Consider the following 17,308-nt stretch of genomic DNA (forward strand, 5'->3'; position numbering starts at 1 on the left):
GGGCTTACCCTCAAAACTCGTGTTCTCGGGAGGCTGATTTCCAGCTCCAGCCTGTGCTTTGCATATCCCTTTCTCCTTTCTCTGCAAAGAGGGAATGAAACTTTTAATGGTGTCTTGTTTAGCCTGGCTGCCACTGAGACGTGAGCAAGAGAAGTCTTGTCCATTAAAGCGGACAAATGAGTGGGAGAAGAATGCAGTGTCAAATAACAAAAGTGGCAGGGTTATTCTTGGGTTAAAAAAAGGTGGTAGCTGAATTGTTCACAGAATTGCACTGCATCTTGTCTGTCTTCCAAATTCTGCATGAATTGCTTTCTGCATTTCCCTGCCTCAAAAGCATTTGAGCCTTCTTGTTCAGAGCAATGTCTCGATACAGTCGTCCTCAGGCTGATAAGAATTGCTCTGGAGCCCCTATCTCCAGAAGGCAAAAATGAGTGCATGAATGGAGCCAGGATAGCTGCTACCAGTGAAGACACCCCCTAAACAGTATGGAGTGCAAACAAAAATACATTCAAACCAGTGCCTCTTTAAAAAAACAATTGCATGCTGTTGCTCACTGAATGTAGAGTGTTTCTAAGTTTTAAAAACCCGCTGTGATGTCCGTCAGCTGCAGAGTACGTGCATTTTAAAATTAAAAACAAAAACAAAAATGCCAGTAAATGGTGATCTTTGATTTCCTCAACAAAGCTTCAGAAAGGGTAATTTTTTTGCTATATTTTACACTTCCCTTTTGACTTGTGTGAAATACCATGAGGTGGTAGGATTTGAAACTCAAAATTAAATTACTTGCATTATTGAAACCCTTGTGATGTGGGATGAAAACAGATCTGGAAGATCTGTTTTCAAGCCACCTCTATTACAAGTGTGAAGAAGGTGTTAGCTTGCAGTGTAGGGTGGTACCTGGGAGCAATAGTGAGTCTCCAGCTCGCCTTCTCTTATGTAACAAGGGTCAAGGGCTTAATAAGCCCAACATTTGGCTCTGCATCTCTGCTAATCTATCTTGATTTCTAATTTTACATCCCAGAGGTTAAAACTGTGAAATCTGGGTAAAGATTACACTTGTCATGTCAATTTTTGAATAAGGATTGAATAGTTACTGATGTATGTGGAATATTACTTCTGGGTTTAGTACAAATTATGTGTGGAATTTTCCAAGCTTTGGTTTGGAAAATTAAAAAGTATTCTCAAATATGGAGATCTCCCTTTTCTGGAAACCTTTTAATGAGTCATGGCACAATTTGAAATCCATTGAGTCTGTATCGGTGCCAGCAGACAGTCGCTCATACTCTTCATTGATGTATAGACAGTGAGTCAAAGCCTGTGCTCAGACATGAGCAAGTAACTGTCAAGAAACCACGAGTGATATTTAGCCTATTAATGTCACTTTTCCTTTATTTCTCAAAAATGAATATAGCTTATGAGTTGAGAAAATCACTGCAGTCTGAGTACAGCCTCTTCCCACACCTCCCAAATGTCATCTCCTGGTCTTCCCCTACCGGGGTTCAGCCAAGAAATGGGACCACCGGGGCAAGCATGGAGTCTGATCAGCAGAGAACAGAAGGCTATAAAATAATGAGGAGCTGGGTTTCAGGTGGAGAAACCATCCAACAGTAACAACACCCGAGTGCATCTGCTTACCATCATCCCCCTGCACACCCCCACAGGCACTTCACGTGTTGCTGCAGAGCCCTGATAATCCTCCTCAGGGGAATCTCATTACTGTACTTATCAATATATTTTATTGCACTCCAGATGCTCCCAAAGGCAATCTTAGCTGTGTGGTGTGTCTTTTCTTCTCCAGGTTTCTAGTGCCCAGTCATCTTCTGTGTGTTGCTACCAATGCTGTGGTTTAAGGCACTTACTTTAACCCTACAAATCCTGTGTTCAGCTGTCGAACCTGTTAAGGACTCTGATGTTGATGCGCTCTGTGTGTAAATTGATGACTTCCTTAAAAAACCCCTTGTGTTCAAAAGCCTGTACCACGTTCTGCAGTCACAAGTCCAGGTTGCTGCAGGTCTAACATGTAATTCTTCTCTTCCCAGACTGCTTATCCTCCGACACATTACATCCGCAGAGTGCCCCAGAGGAAGATCCACTATTTCACAGGCTTGCAGGTCCTGCAGCTCCTCATCCTCTGTGGTTTTGGAATGTCACCGTTGCCCTACATGAAGATGATCTTCCCGCTCATCATGATAGGGATGATCCCAATCAGGTGCGAAGCTTGGCTGCCTTTTCCTGTCTCCCATGCCTTTTGTCTTCAGGCTTGGACTGCAGGAAGTCTGAGTAGTCTAGAAGGGGAGCTGGTACTTTCCTGAGTAGCCAGATTCTGGAAGTGGGTGATGGTGACCTCTTCTTCACCAGCTGCTCAGGCTTGTGGAGGAACAGTGCTGAGAGCCTGTGATTTCACTGATGCTGGGTGTTGTGCAAAGGGTTCTGGGCTGGCAGTTACTCTTCTTCCAGCTAGCAGAGGTGCAAATAAGTCTCCTTTTGCAGCCCCTGTGAGGTGCCTGGTCTTCCCGAGAAGCTGTAGTCTGAGCCTTCCCTCTAGGTATTTGATGAAGTTACTTATTGCTTTGCAATTTGATTTCCTAAGGCCTGTGTTCAGAGCAGAGTTAGAAACTTTTCCTGAGAGGATTCTTTATCTCTTATCCAGTTCTGTGGTGACCTTACAGACTCCTGCACTGCTGAATGCCATTGCCAGTGATCAGTTAGGTCAAACTGTCCACACTTAGTCTTAAAATGTATCTTTAAAACTGAGAGGACCCCACAATATCTTGCAGTCCTGAGAGAGAATCATTGAGAAATTTAACTAAATTTCTTCCTTAATGTTCATTAACAGTGCCCATCATTCTCCAGTTAAATCATTCATGCTCTCCATCCTTTGGATATAATGAGAAGTCATAATAAGATCTTGGAAGGAACAGATCTGTTTCCAGTCCACTTGATTATTTTTAGGCCAGCATGGTATCCAGTGATATCTGGTTGTCTTTGAGCTTGCAGTCTCGGAGATTTTCTGTCTGATCTCAAAGTTCAGGGCTACCAATGTGATAATCTGCTAAGGTAGATTGTGGTGCTTTTCTTGGGTGATAAAGATGGGTCCAGTTCTTTCTAAAACAAAAGCAAATGTCAAAACTACCATGGCTTTCAACAGGATCAGGCTAGAGCTATTTGGGCTCGATAAACAAAATCTTGGAAAACACTGAAATTATTGTTCCTATGGTAAGAGTCTCTCACCCACCCTTCACATAGGCGTCACTTCAGATGACTGGGTGAATGGCTGGTAAATACTTCAACTGTGTGCAGTGCTGGATGATTGACTCTCGTGGGAATTGCAAGTCTCCGCATAGAACAGCTCAGTACAGAAAAGAAAATGTGGGACACTCTTTGCCAAATGTGAAAGTATTGGATGTAGTGTAATAAGCTAAATTAGTGTGGACAGTGCTGTGTCAAAGAACCTGATTTTCTAACAAGAGCTAGATTAGTGGCGCAAATATATCTTCTTTTGACTAAGTAAGATACTGTCATCTTATACTAGCTCTGTTGCTAACTCATTTATCTTTCCAGAGCAGCTTTTTCTAGTAGCTGGATAATCGGCCTCTCTTCTAAGGGGAACATGGTGCTACCTGGCACAATACAGAAATTTGCCCTTGGCTTTCCTTTCTCTGATTTCTTTTGCCTTCATGTAGTTTCTGTGGGCTCCAGCGGAGAAGGCAGCACCACGATGCATGAGCTCTATAGTTAACAATGACTCTTTCACAAAGAGTTGGCGCTCTAAATAGATGAGACAGAGTAGAAGAAATTAAACATTTTTTTTTTAAGAAGTGAAGGGAGGAAGAGGAGATGGGAGACTAGCCAGGGGTCAAAGTCAAGAATCAAACCCAGATGAGTGAGTCATGGCTCAGTGTCCCATCCAGAAAACCAGTCATGTTACTTGTCTGTTTCAAAGCCACATTTCCATCTGTCTGACAGCATTAGATGTGTGATTGGCATTGTCAGTGGTGAGGGACCATCTTTTTCCACTGGTGTAGTGTTAATGCGAAAGATAATGGATTTCAATGGCTTCTCATTATTGCAGTGGAGAACAGCCTGTTGGGAGAAAATGTGATCTCTTTGGGTATCCCCAGCTCCTGGCTTTGATTCAAAACTTTGGGATGACTAGTTTTTGGTTACGCTCTAATCCCTGCTCTGAGGAGTACTTGAGGTTAAGGTTGCTCAGAGAGGAAGAATCCTCTTTCCAAGTTCTGTGATGCTTATCTGTGTTCCCACAGCTCTGAGGCATTTTATTTCATGACAGGTCTATTTAAGCAGATCCTGGTACTTCTCAGTAGTAAGTGTGTTTTGGGATCTCTTGCATAGCTATTGAAAAAGCCCTTCCAAGTCTTAAACAGGCTTTCTAGTGCTTTGTGCCTTATTTTAACAGCTGAAGAATAGCTTCCTTGTTAAGCAAGGAAAAGTGTCAAACTAAATATGCAGTAGGTCTTAACAATAGCAACTTCATAGCATATTGTTACAGTGCCTTGCCTTTCTCACCCAAATAGGTTAATTCATGAGGATGTTCTTGCAAACAAATAAAAAAAATCAAACCCCAAAAGTAAGGGAATCGCTGTCTCCATGATCCAATGGAGAATCCAGACACCGGGTAGGGATGGAGTCTTACCACAGCTGGAGGAATGAATGTCCCAGCCCTTCTTAGCCTCTTGCCATGGTCTCAAGTCTTGGTGATGGACTTAGTGCTTCTCTAAAGACCAAAGCTTCTGGGTTGTCTGTTAAAGCTTCTTTGTGGGAGAGCTGAAAGGAATGAGCTGGGGTACTTGGAGAACTGAGGAAGTGCAAGACCACCCTTGTATGCAGGTCTTTGAGCCAGCCTTGTAAATTCAGAGGAGGGTTTCTCCTGTGAGCTCTCAGTGCCTGGAGCTGATAGTGTTGTAATGAGTGTAAGGCTGCATCAGGTGGGGTTAGTGTGTTGGAAAGCGGTGAAGAAAGTAGAAACTAGAAGTAAACAGTGATTCTTGACAAAGTAACCCATCCACTAGCAAACTGGAGGCAGCAGGAAGCTATTGCCTGCCTCCCCAGCACAAACCAGGAGCGTCGGTGTAGGCCAGGTCAGATAGTACGTTTTTGGCACCTTTAAAACTTTGTGGTGACAGAGTGCTCTAGGAAAGAGACTTTTCTCCTTGAGGATGCGGATGATCTCTTTCCTCTTCAGCTGAAATGAGGAGGCTTCCTCTAGGAGAGCTCTGCACTGTTACTCCTATAAATGCTGTATTTGCTTGCAGGATTGGTTGTTTTTACTTTTCCCCCCACTTCATCTCCCTTTAGCTGGGTGATTCTGTTGAATGCGTAGCCATGGACAAACTCAACTGAGAGTCTCAGGACAGACGAACAGAATGTTACATGACAATAAACAGGCGCTAATGCTATCTCTCTGGTTCAATCTTAGGTATAACCTGCTCCCTAGGATCATCGAAGCCAAGTACTTGGATGCTATGGATGCAGAGCATTAAACGGGGTCCTCCGCACGCGGAGCAGTGAGGACAGCTCTTTTGGAGTTGAAAGGCAGCTTTGCCGAGGCATAGAACAATCTATCTGCAGTTCTTTCTTTCACCACTTTCTTTCTGCTCTAATATGGCATTGGTAATACACACATATCAAAGACCAATTGAGCGTTGAAGTGTCAGACCAAAACAGCCTTGGACTTGGGAGGCCGATGCTCTTTGGAGCTGTGAGGGAAGCAAGCTTTATGGAGATGCTACTTTCCACGTCCCAAAACTGGAAACCCCAAAGATCAGCATGTCCGTACGGTTGGAGCATGCGTTCTCAGAGTTGTCATGTGTTCCCTTGTTTGAGGGGTGGGTGGGAATCTCTCTTTTATGCACCATGTCCCTTTCTTCCAAAACACTATAAGGACAGCAACTGACCCTTCTTTTACAGAATGACAGTCCTGTTTCTGGCCTTTGAATTCAATTTCCCATGCATCCAGTATTCCCCAGTTGGTATTCTGGGTGGGATGGCCTCATGCTAAACCACTCATGTCAGGAGAGATGTCTGGCCATCTCTTCAGGTTAGCAGGGTCGGAAACAGATACAATTTGTACTGATACAATCCATGGTTTTGGATGAATATTTAATTCCTACAAATGAGCTGGAAATGTTCAGAGGTTGGGCTTGCATGGTGATGTTGATGAAACCGCATCTGGGTCTAAGCTATTTGGGAATTATTTTGGATCTTTCTGCCATTACTTCTCGGTAATCAAACACAGAAATGTAGTTTTGCACAACTGCAACATTCTTGCTTGCACCCAGAGGCAGATGCTGAAACTCGTTGAAGGGCAGTTGTGTTAATGATTGCATATACATATGTACAGTAGTGCCTATGTGTACATATATACATATGGATTTGTGTATATATTTTGCATAGATAATACAAATAGGCCTGATTCTTTCAAAATATCAAGTGTTTTGTGCAGTCAGTGTTACCCGTGATGTCTTGACCATATACTTGTTCTCTGCTTCAGTGCTGCTTTTTCCCATTTTGAGATATGGTCACACTTTTCCTTTTGAAACTGCTCAGTTACTGTTTTTGTTCACGTGTTGCTTTATTCAAGGTGTTCCTTTGCTTTCTTCTTCCCATGGCTTGAGACCTTTGTCATTCTGTCTTGATGCTCCAACATGTGAATTTTGCATTTAATTTTAATGTACAGCATGCAATGAAAGTTTTCCTCTTTCACCTAATCAATATTTGTTGGCCATTTCATTGTTTCTGTTTGTAGCTAATATCCAGTTTTCCCCACTCCCAGACATTATATTATATTTCTGGATGAATCTAACTTCTGCTGTCTTTTATATTTCAGTTTATTTAATTTTGCTTGTACTATGGTCAGTTTTCTTATTTGGAGTACTGTGAAACAAGCTGACCTTTAGTTCAGTGCTTGCCCTTTGCTGCACACTACAGATCACAGGTAAAGTGTTAAGAAAAATGTGGACCTCTGAAGATAATGAACTTTCAAAACAGCAGAAATGAGGAAAGAAGGGTAATATAAAATGAAATGCAAATATATTTAATAGCACAGAGAAGTGTTTCTTACCAATTGCTTGCCCAGTAAATGGTGCAGTTTCTATCAGCACGTGCCCTACTGATTGGGTGTTCCTCTGCATGACGAGGAAGACCAACTCTGTAATGAGGGAGGAAGGCATTGGGTAAAAAGCTTCTACACTGAAACTAAGCGAGACTCAAGCCACTGAAGACTGGGTGTATTTGCACTAAATATCAGATGGTATTTCATCTTAATGTAGCTGCCTATGGCTTTAAGACATGTATGAAAAACTAAATTTTTATTTTCTTATGAAACCCTTCATCTTTGTATTGATACTTGATGGAGGAGAGCAGTAAGAGCGTTCTCAAGAACGTGGCCATGGCTAATATCTCCCAGAGCAATTGCAGGGGAAAGCCCTCAGCTTAGCAAGCAAAAAAGCACCGTGTGCCCTTGAAAGCATGACCTTCACGTTGCACCAACCAACTCTTGTGGGACTGCTGAGAAGTCTCAGGGTCAGGATGACCACCCCAGTACATCAAGGCAGGTAATACCATGCATTTGGCTTTCAGTCAGTCTTGGGTAGCGGGGTAACTCATGCTATGTCTGATAGGTGGTGTGACAGCAGGTATAAATACGTGTGTCGTTTCTGACCTCCTTTGCCAATGTTTCCTGGTTTTTGAGTAGTTTTGGCGGTGAGATCGCTAATAGCTGTTACCAAGGTCTACATGTAGAAATGGGGCAAACAGTCAGCAAACAGGATTTTGGGGCAGTGCAAAGGCGGAGGTGGTAAAAGTATGTCTGATCTTCAGTCAACAGAAAAAGAGCAGGTGACAGCGAACAGTTCGGTACCTGTTGTAAGACAGGGAGTGGAAAGGCCTGATGATGCTTAAATAACATGCTTTTCCCACGGATATCAAAAGATTTAACCAAAAGTAGAATGAAAAGTGTCATCCTGTGGCCGAGTAAGCTATTAAATGCACGTGTCCTGGCGTTGCGTTTCTGGTGTGTCAGCTCTTGGCAGGAAGAAGGCACCCTGTGGGCTGGTTTAAATCATATTGTGGATGCTGTGGCTGGAGGAAGGAGAGGACATGCCCAAGGGAATGTGGCTCTGGTCCACTTGGAGGAAGAGCAGAGGCCCTGAAATTTCTTCCACTGCAGAGAGCATGGTGGGGTGAACTGGCATCCTGGTCTGGCCAGAGGAAATAGTTTTGAGATGTACCCTCCATCCCCCCCCACTTGGAAGGACTAAAAACGTCCCCATTTAAAGCCTCTCTGAAGGCATCAGTTTCAGATAGTGTCAAATGTTGCTAACTGAGATAATTTAAAATCCAGATAGCTTGGGGGAGTTAAATATCCTTCACAACTCTTGTTTATATCTCTTATTGCTGTTGCTTTACCAGTATGACTTCGGTGTTCGTATCTTCTTTGTAGCATCAATAGGATTCTGTGTTGCAGGGTTTTCTTTCTACAGCAGTCAGAGGCCAAAGAATCAACTGATGGGAAATCTGCACAACTCGGGGGGAAAAGAAGTTGTGGTGGCTTAGACTGGTTGAACACTTGGATCCATGTCTCAATGTGTGGGTAGAAGGGAGATATGTGAGACTCGAGGTCTCTTGGCTCATAAGGGGTTGTAATAATCCTGCAGACGATTTTTTTTTTTTTCATACAAGTACCTTTTCTCTTCTTGTTTGCTTCTGGTTTTGCTGACTTAAGTGCAGGCGTTTCCAGGAAGTAGGCTAACTAGGGAAGGAGAGTTTGTTTGGAGTTGATTGAGCACTTTAATACTTCTGTGAAGGTTAAGACAATTAGAATGTAAAAGAAGTTTTATTATAAGCTCTTTATATACGCACAATGCTATGTATAATTGTTGCCAAAGAACTGGGTTTGAAAGATGTTGATAGCTATTGAGAGTGTCAATGATGTTCACCTGGAACAGCAAGGTAGTATAAAGCTTCTGAAATGAGTGGATTTTGGAAGTTACCTTTTGACAGATGCCAAAATGATCAGAAACTGGGGATAGAATAAACTTCTACTCTCAAACTTGTAGTTTTTGATCCTTGCATTGAATGTAGGAGCTAAAGTTAGCTTGACAATTAAAATTGGGTTTATACCTGAATAGTTTTGTTGGTCTGAGACTTATTTTGTTGCCTTCAAAAATACTGTCGACACACTATGTATGGAAATAGATGTGTTTCTCCATGTAAATTAAGGGAAATTGGGGAAAACATGGACTGCTGAACAGGCGGCATAGCACTTTCTAGATTGCTTAGAAAGCAAATCTGACAACTTCACTAGCAACAATCCCCAAATTCTCTGGCGTCAACATTTGAAGCTATTAATAAATATTAAGCTCTACTTGGATACGCATCAGTGCATTGCTGCGAAAGGATGGGGATGGAGTAAATGAATTCAGCTGGTTTGCTTCAGAGCTGCCATCTGGTGAAATGCTTCAAGATGAGCCCAACAACTGTGGGACGTGATGCACGCTTCCTGTGATGACCTGTGTGAACTGGGATGCTCTGAAAACAAATATGGTAGATGGTCATGTTTCCATATACTGTAGGTCAAACAGTTCTCCCCAAAAGGTCCATGTCCCTAGCTGTACCAGAAGACTGAAACTGTTTGTAAACTTTTGCATATTGTATTTGGCTGCTTTAGAAACTGCTGCTGAACTGTGTTCTGTGGACACTCTTCAAAGAAATGTGAAGTTGGCCAAAGCTGGATATAGCTGGAGAACGCTTTGGGGGTGGGAGGGAAGGGGGTTTTTGTGGAGTTCTCAGCAACAACAAAGGGACCCGAGACATGCCATGTCACCAAAAGCACCTACCACTTTCCAGTCTGTGTCCTACTAAGCATGCATCTACGCTATCTGTTTGACATACGTTCATGTTATTCCTTGAGCAAGCTTGTTCACTGTGTTCTGTATCTGCCCTTCATAGTGTTCCTACTTACCTGGAAGGTTAACAGGCAGAACCAGGGTTTGGCTCAAGCTCATCTCTTGTGTCTGTCCCCCCAAAACTTCAGTGCAAGCCATTTTCTCTGTCATCTCCTGACCCAGCTCTCATCTTCCCCAGCCCTTCTCTGGAAGTTGATTATGGCATCCCTACTGTGGAAATGCTGCCAAAGTGCCAAGTGAGTATTTTTCGCTGGAAAACTACAGCCTGTGTCTGAGCAGCAGCGTGGCAGCGGCCGCTCCCTTGGGGCTCGCTTTGCCATAACAGGCAATTATGAAGGATTCATAATTGTCCTACAGTTGCATTGTCTTCTGCATCTCTTTAAACGATTACTTTATGGCGCAGTGTTCCAGTTGGGCTGTCCTCCTTTCATCTGTCAAGCTTCCAAAACAACTTAAATAGACATAATGGGATGGGTTTGCCCCACTTTCTATCTGTGCTGAGGCCTGTAGATGTTAGAAGAGAATAGTCTTCTCTAATTGTTTTCATATCTAATTAAGGTGCTTAAGTACCAAACCTTGTCCATTACACTACCGGCTGCAGATCTGGTTGCAAAGAGCAAACCATCAATATTGTGTAAAGAGTAGACGGACGAGGGAGTTGCTAGAGTACGTGCTTTAGAAAGTGCAAATTAGCACTTTCCTCTTCAGCTTTTGTGTGTTTTCCTTTCAAACTAAGACAATCTTTGGCCGTGTCTGTCTCTTCCTTGTAGAAAAATCTGCGTGAGCTTGGATCACTTGGCACCGTTCTGATGTCGCATTAAATATTAAGAGCTCGTCCTGGGGGAGATGCTGCCTTCTGCTCTCCATCTGCATCTCTGCTGCAAAGAGCTGCTTGCTTTGAGAGCTGAAGTCTGCTCTTGGAGCAGAGAGGGGATGCGTGTGGCATCTCAGCTGGTCACCTGTGTGACAAATTCTTGCTGCTACAAAAGCTATCAATATGCCTCATTTAGCTGCAGGTGGGAGTCCCAAAGGTGAACAAAATGGCAAAAAGTTGGGAAAAAAAAAAAACAGTAAGCAATTAAACTTTCTCCCTGTTGACCTGAGCTATGCTGGCTTTTTTTTTAGCATGCAAAAAAAAAAAAAAGGAGCACTCTGGTACTAAAGTATTTGTTATGTGATCAGGGTTTTGCAGAAAATCAGCATATCAAATTCAACAGCTGGAGTATCGGTTTCGGTGCCTGGGAGGCTTGCTGAAGGGCTGAGATCAGTTCTCACTCTGCTTATCAGCAACAACTGGTGTCTCAGCATGCTTTTTCCAGGCATCGAATTTAGATAAGTTGCACGTGACTGGATGACTTAAATGGTGTCTGCAAGTGTCCATATGACTGATGGCAGGGTAAGATGGCCATGCTGGTCTCTGCCAGATGTGGCTGGAGCAGAAGATGCAGCCCTTGGTGCTGAGAGAGGTGGCATCTCCAGTTTTGCAGGTGATCTCTTTTCAGGAGGTGGTTGGTTGACATCGGAGTGACACGACTGAGCTCATGCAGTGTACCCTCCTCTCCTTGAGCTGCTTACCTTGGGAGCTGTGTTAGCCACCTTTCCGTTATTTAAATCACGTTAACTGTAGCATCGTGTATTTCTGAACTTCTCAAATTTGGGACCAGTGCCACTAATTTCAAGCTGCATCCCCAGCAGAGTCCCAGCCTGCATAAATAGGCTTTTAAGTGATTCACATCTTTATTGTGCAGCTTCCTTTGCCTGCCCAGGTGTTAGAAGCTACCTCCCATCTCTAAGACTTCTGATGCCAAAGTGTGATTAGGATCTGGCTTTTAAGTGCCCGTGTCTGGAAGCCGTGACTGCTGGGATGTGCATTGGAGGTGTCCATCCCCGCCAGGTGCGGAGCTGCCATCTGAAGTGCCCAGCAAGTCTGAGTGGATCTATTCCCGTGGAAGAAAGCATGATTCAGCTGTAAAGCACGGCAGCCGCTGGAAAGCGAGCAGCTTATTGTGCTATTGACCCTTTGAGGATTTTAGCCTGTCTTGTTTGGCAGAGCTGCTCTGATTTAATAAGTAAGGTGGTTTAGTGCTCTGTTTTTTTCAGAAGTGTTTAGCCACTCTGTTCTCTCTGTCCTCTTTATTGATGTGAAGTTGTACCTCGTTCCCACACAGGTGTTACCCCAGAAAACAGGAATTGTCTTACTAAAGACAAAAAACCCCTTACTTCTCCAAAGTACATGCTCCTGAACTTTAGTGCAAACCAAACCCCCTTCTCCTTGGTCCAACCTGAGAAGGAGCTGTGTCTTAAATACTCCCTCATTTCTGCTCCTGCTTTCCTTGGAGTGTAAATGCAGGACAAGCTTTGAGGAGGTGATTTAAGAAGGAGAAACCTTGCTGAGGTGGAGCCGGCTCATCTCAAATCCTGCATCCCGTTTGTGTGCAGGCGAACGCCAGCGGAGCGGCTTGGCTGGGGCGGTCTGCGGCATGCCGAGAGCAGACCAGCGGTGGGTTTATTTTCCAGCGTGTCACGTGGCATGTAACTGGTTAAATGTTTCTGTATTTGGTGACCAGGAGGCTTCTGTCACAGATTTCCAGGGAACTATTTTAAGTGAGGGAAAGCACATGTCCCTATTTAGGGGGATATGGCCTATAAATATTGCACTTGCTAAATATGCTCTTAAAGCGCATGCCTCTAGTGTTGATTTTACAGTGAATGATTTCTTTTGATAAGAGCTGCTTGGGGCGGGGGGGGGGAGGGAGAGGGAATTCCTTTATTGTATAAGGAAACTCTGTATTTAAAAACAAAATAAAAAGAAATATACTGTTTATATATTTCTACTTTGTGCCTAATGAGTGTCCTTTATTTAACCTTAAGCTCCCAGCATTGCTTGGACTTCTCTCCTGGCGCTGAGGTATGTATTTCTCTGGTAACTGGTGGGGATTCCTGTAGCTGAGATACTTCTGTAATCCCCAACTCTTGTAGCATTTGAGCATCTCAAGTGTGAATGTAAGGACACGTGTTGTCTTACCTGTAGGAGTCTGGGGACCCAAAAATGGGATTCCTTCATGCTTTAATGGGGAAGTGTAAGAAATAACTGTGCCTTTTACCTGATACGGTGCACTGAGAGTATCTGGACCTGGCTAGCATTGCCCTTGTGGCTCTGACTTCCTTGGCATCATCCGAACCCGAGATGAGCCCAAAACCTAGTGAATTTTGTGTTGTTTGGGAGCCTGAGAATGATCCACTTCTCAAGGGAGTAAATTTACTGGCTACCTACCACAGGATCCAGGCTTGGATAGGTGCCCTCCAGCTCCCTCTAGCTCAACAGGATCCTTAAGGAGCTTATTTTGCAGAAAGAGGGTCTTTTTGCATGCGAACGCAAGCTGAGGTCGAGGTGAGGGTAAGACTGAGAATGGCCATGTGGGTCTGGTAGCATTATCTGAGAGGAGCCAGAGTCTGCAAACTTGTTCCTTGCCTCCAGCCACCCCATCTCTCCAGGTCCTCTGGGATTCCCTCTGTTCAGAGGACCAGTTCTGGCCTCCATCAGCATAAGCTGCCCTAGAAGTGATGTTGGTGACCCTTTTTAAATATATTCATATATCTGTGTGAACAGGCTATCAGGAAAAGGGGGGAAATGGTCCTTGTGGTGGTAACTTCAGAGGGCTGTTGAGCATGTGGGCAGCATCAGATTTTTGGGACCTGAGCTGCTCTGTGCTCTAGCACAGAGCTGCCTGGGGACCTTTGAGATGTGCCAGTCCCTGGGGCAGTGAAGGAGCACTCGGACTGGGTTTGCTGTGCCAGTCTCATACCATCCTCTTCTGCAGAAAGGTGAAGCGGGAGCAGGGTGCGGGGAGGCTCATGAGCCCTTTCACAGCTCTGCGTTGCCTTCAGGCAGGTGTAGATTGCATCCCCCTTTACAGCAAGGTCCAAAAAGGGACCTCCACAAGGAGACAAATGCAGACATCCTCAAACTGGTGCAAAGACAAAGGACTTGACAGCAAGAAGCAGCTTGGGGTGGGAGGGGAGTGGGGCATGTGGCAAATGTCTCTCCCTTTGGAGGTCTTGGTCCGTGGTGAAGGACAACATGCATGGGGCGATTGTCCCAAAGGCCTGGGGATCCTCTTGCAAGATGACTGGTGAGCAAGAGTGTGTTCCTAGCCAAGACTGCTCCCTCCTGGACAGGCTGGAGATCCCAAGAATTGGGACCAAAGAATTGGTAAGAAGTGGCTATGCACTTGTCAAAGAGTATCTCCTGGGAGCCATGGGGTCACCTGGGCCCATGATCTCTCCATGGCAGCTGTCTTCCTCCAGCCCATGAGGGTCTCTCCCCAGGACAGCCCCCAGGTCCCTGCTTGGTGCCCAGCAGTAGCCTTGGAAAGCCAGGGAAGCTGAAAAGCACTTCTGGGCTGAAGGGAGGTATGACGAAGGGCTCGGTGCTACCCTAGGACCATAAACACACGGGGATGCAGCGAGCCCCTCGGGATGGGTGCTGAGGAGCAGAGAGGGGGTGGGCAGCCCAGGTTTGTCACCTTCTGGCTGTCACTGCATGGGATTTTAGCTGATGGGTGGCTGCCTGCAAGTGCAGGCAGCCTGGCAAGGCCATAACCCTGTGAGGTGCAAAGTGTCCCCGTTCAAAGCAGATGTCTAATAATAGTCGGTTTAAATGTCAGCTACATTCGATGCAAATCTGAGCTTGGGAAGGAAAGGGTCGGACAGGGACACGTTTCCCCCCACCATGTCCTTCCTTCCCCACCCCGACGCACATGCAATGCACTACCAGGAGCTTTGCAGCAGAGGTTTACATATCGGTTGGCCAAAAATTACATGGATAAACTGTTCAAAGAGGAGCCAGGCCCTAGGGATGTGATCTATGGTTTTGCCCTGTACCATGTCTTGGTATGAAGGGCATGGAAAAAGGGATTATTTAGGGTGGCTGTATCTGGGCTTTCCTCGAACTGACGTGAGGAGTTTGTCAATATATTTCCCTTCTCAATGTTCTGCTTCGATTTAAACTGAAAATGGAGTTGGCATGTTCCTCCCTGCACTTCCCAGCCCTGTAAAGGACTGAAATATCCTCCCAGGGTGATCGAGGTCTGATGAGAGCTGTCACTGCAGCAAAGCTGGTGGGAAAGGGCCTGTCGGTCCCTGTCTGCTGCATTTTGGGGGGGAGGGACTGAGGACCCAGAGATGGACCAGAAGGGAAAGCAGCAGAAATATTGCAGCCAACAAGGGGTCAGGTGTCTCAAGTTCTTGGTGTAAGAGCTAAAAGAGCCATTAATTGTAGCTTTTTCTTTAGTGTTTTGGGTGGGGTTTTTGTTTGTTTGTTTTCTGGCAAGCAGTTTGCAGCCCTGACCCTTTCCAGGCACCAAACCCTGCTGGTTTTCATCAGGGATTTAATCTGCTGAGAGGCGCTGCCATCTAGGGGACAGACAAAAGAAGACAAGGAGGGGTTTCATTTCCAAACCTGCAATACTTTCTCCACCACCCCAACCCACCTGCAACCTCCAAAGAGCCTCAGCCCACCTCCGCGATGCTCTCCCGGTCGCATCGGCACCAAGCGTGGAGATTGCCAGGCTCAAAATGGGGAGCTGCTGGGTGCGTGGCTTGATGCAAGCTTAGCTGGCCCCAAATCCAGAGCAGAAAGCATCTGCCTTCATGCAGCACTCCTGCCCAAAGCCAGGGACCAGAGAAGCCCGCACCAGGGTTTTTCTTCAGTGGTTTGCTGTAAGCGTACAGAGAAACTGTGAGCGAGCCAGAGCGCTGCGAGCTCGCCTCTCCGTAGGCACAGCTCGCCTTTCCAGCTCTAGGTTTGCCATGATGTCCTGAAATAACCTTCCCTCTTCTTGCTGCTCTCCAGAAGGCCGTATCCTGCTGGATTTTAGAAAAGGTTTGGCCAGGAGCGCTTGCTCTGCATCACCCGCTTCTCTCCCTCTTGAATTGGGGTGGTCCAGAGGTGTAACACCAGCACCACGCACCAGTCTGGTGCTACGTGACCCTTTATCTGAGAGTCAGCCCAAAAAACTAAATCAGCACCTACCTCGCTGCATATCCTTAAAGTTAGGCTCTATCCCAACACTTGGAGATGGTGGATGGGAGACCAGTAGGTGAAAATACCGCAAGTCCGTCACTTTGAATAAATAATGAGTGCTAATGATACCGACTCACTAATAAAAGTCTGGCAGATGGGTGACTACAGCTGCGAGCTAGAGCTGCAGGGCTGAAGGGTTTGTGTTGGAAACTTCACCTAAATCACTCATTTTTCACCCTTTCCTCTCTTATTTCAGGCTTTTTGATTTTTTTCTCTGCTAGCTTCATCAGCCCCCCTGGAAATCCCTTTGGCACCTACCATAGGCAGCTTCAGCGTGGACAGGAGGGTCTGCAGGCCAAAAGTTTGCTGTCAGGGGCTCCTCTCCCTCCACCTCATACCCATCCTGCTGCAAATGTTCCTCCAGCTTGTCCCCATCCTCACCCAAGGCCCAGTCCCACCTTTGCAGGACAGCAGGATGAGGCAGCGGTGCTGCCAGCACATGGCTTGCCCGGGCTTTAGCTGCGATGCGGCAGAAAGATAATTCTTTGACAGCCCTCCCGCATAACCAAAATTTGCAAATCGTGGGTGATTTGAACACTAAAAGCTGCTTGCTTGTCTGTGCAGGCTCCAGCAGAGGGAGCGTGGCTGTGTCTGACAGCGTTAATACCCGCTTCTCTTCAGCGAACACAACTCGTTGAGATGAGCTCTTTGGATGTCTCCTTTGGATGGCGTTGTCCCCCGAGGTTCCCAATTGCTTCCCATCTGCTCAAACAGTAAAATGCATGGGGTACCTTTCTAAATAGATGAAAAGTTTGTTTGTTTGTTTGTTTTTTCTATTTTGGGGCGATCCAGTAAGAAAAAAACAAACTAAAGACCCAGTTCTGAGAGTTTTAAGTCACAGGTAGACCATTAAATTACCAATTCTGCATTGGCTTCTCGTGGAAAAAGGATTTGAGGCAGAAAGCCCTTTGTTGGTTGGATCCCCTTGCTGAAATCCTTTGGCTACCGATGTCACTGTGATGGGACCGGTCCCCTGGTCCCCGCAGGGCACTTTGAGCAGCATCCCCCCTCTGTGCCCCTGCTACTTGCTGCCTCCTCGGAGGATGGGTTTCTGCAAGGAGGCAATTCCCTATATTGCTGCTGTGGTGCAGAGGGAAACTAAGGAGATGGGAGGATGCAGGGATGCTCAGGTGGGCTGAGGGCTTCATGCCTTGGAAGAGGGACAGAGGGATCTTGTCCTGGTCCAACCAAAACTGTTCCACTTCAAGGCTATTGTGTCTTATTTAGGGACTCTTTGAACATCTTTTGTCCTTTTTAAAATTGTGGGTTGATTTTTAAAGGACGTGTGTGGTTTGAA

At 45.5% G+C, this 17,308-nt stretch overlaps 1 protein-coding gene across 1 annotated transcript in view; it reads left to right on the top strand.

Annotated features, from left to right (window-relative positions):
- Nucleotides 1-12,654, top strand: part of SLC4A11 (solute carrier family 4 member 11) — a 74,519-nt gene extending 61,865 nt beyond the window's left edge. The window contains exons 21-22 of the mRNA XM_075500463.1: nt 2,040-2,209; nt 5,438-12,654. Coding sequence (XP_075356578.1) covers nt 2,040-2,209; nt 5,438-5,501 — 234 coding nt within the window. The 3' untranslated portion in view covers nt 5,502-12,654. The remainder of the gene's footprint in view (nt 1-2,039; nt 2,210-5,437) is intronic.
- Nucleotides 12,655-17,308: the final 4,654 nt, after the last annotated feature.

Source organism: Mycteria americana, chromosome 4, assembly GCF_035582795.1.
Source record: "Mycteria americana isolate JAX WOST 10 ecotype Jacksonville Zoo and Gardens chromosome 4, USCA_MyAme_1.0, whole genome shotgun sequence".
NCBI classification, from domain to species: Eukaryota; Metazoa; Chordata; class Aves; order Ciconiiformes; family Ciconiidae; genus Mycteria; species Mycteria americana.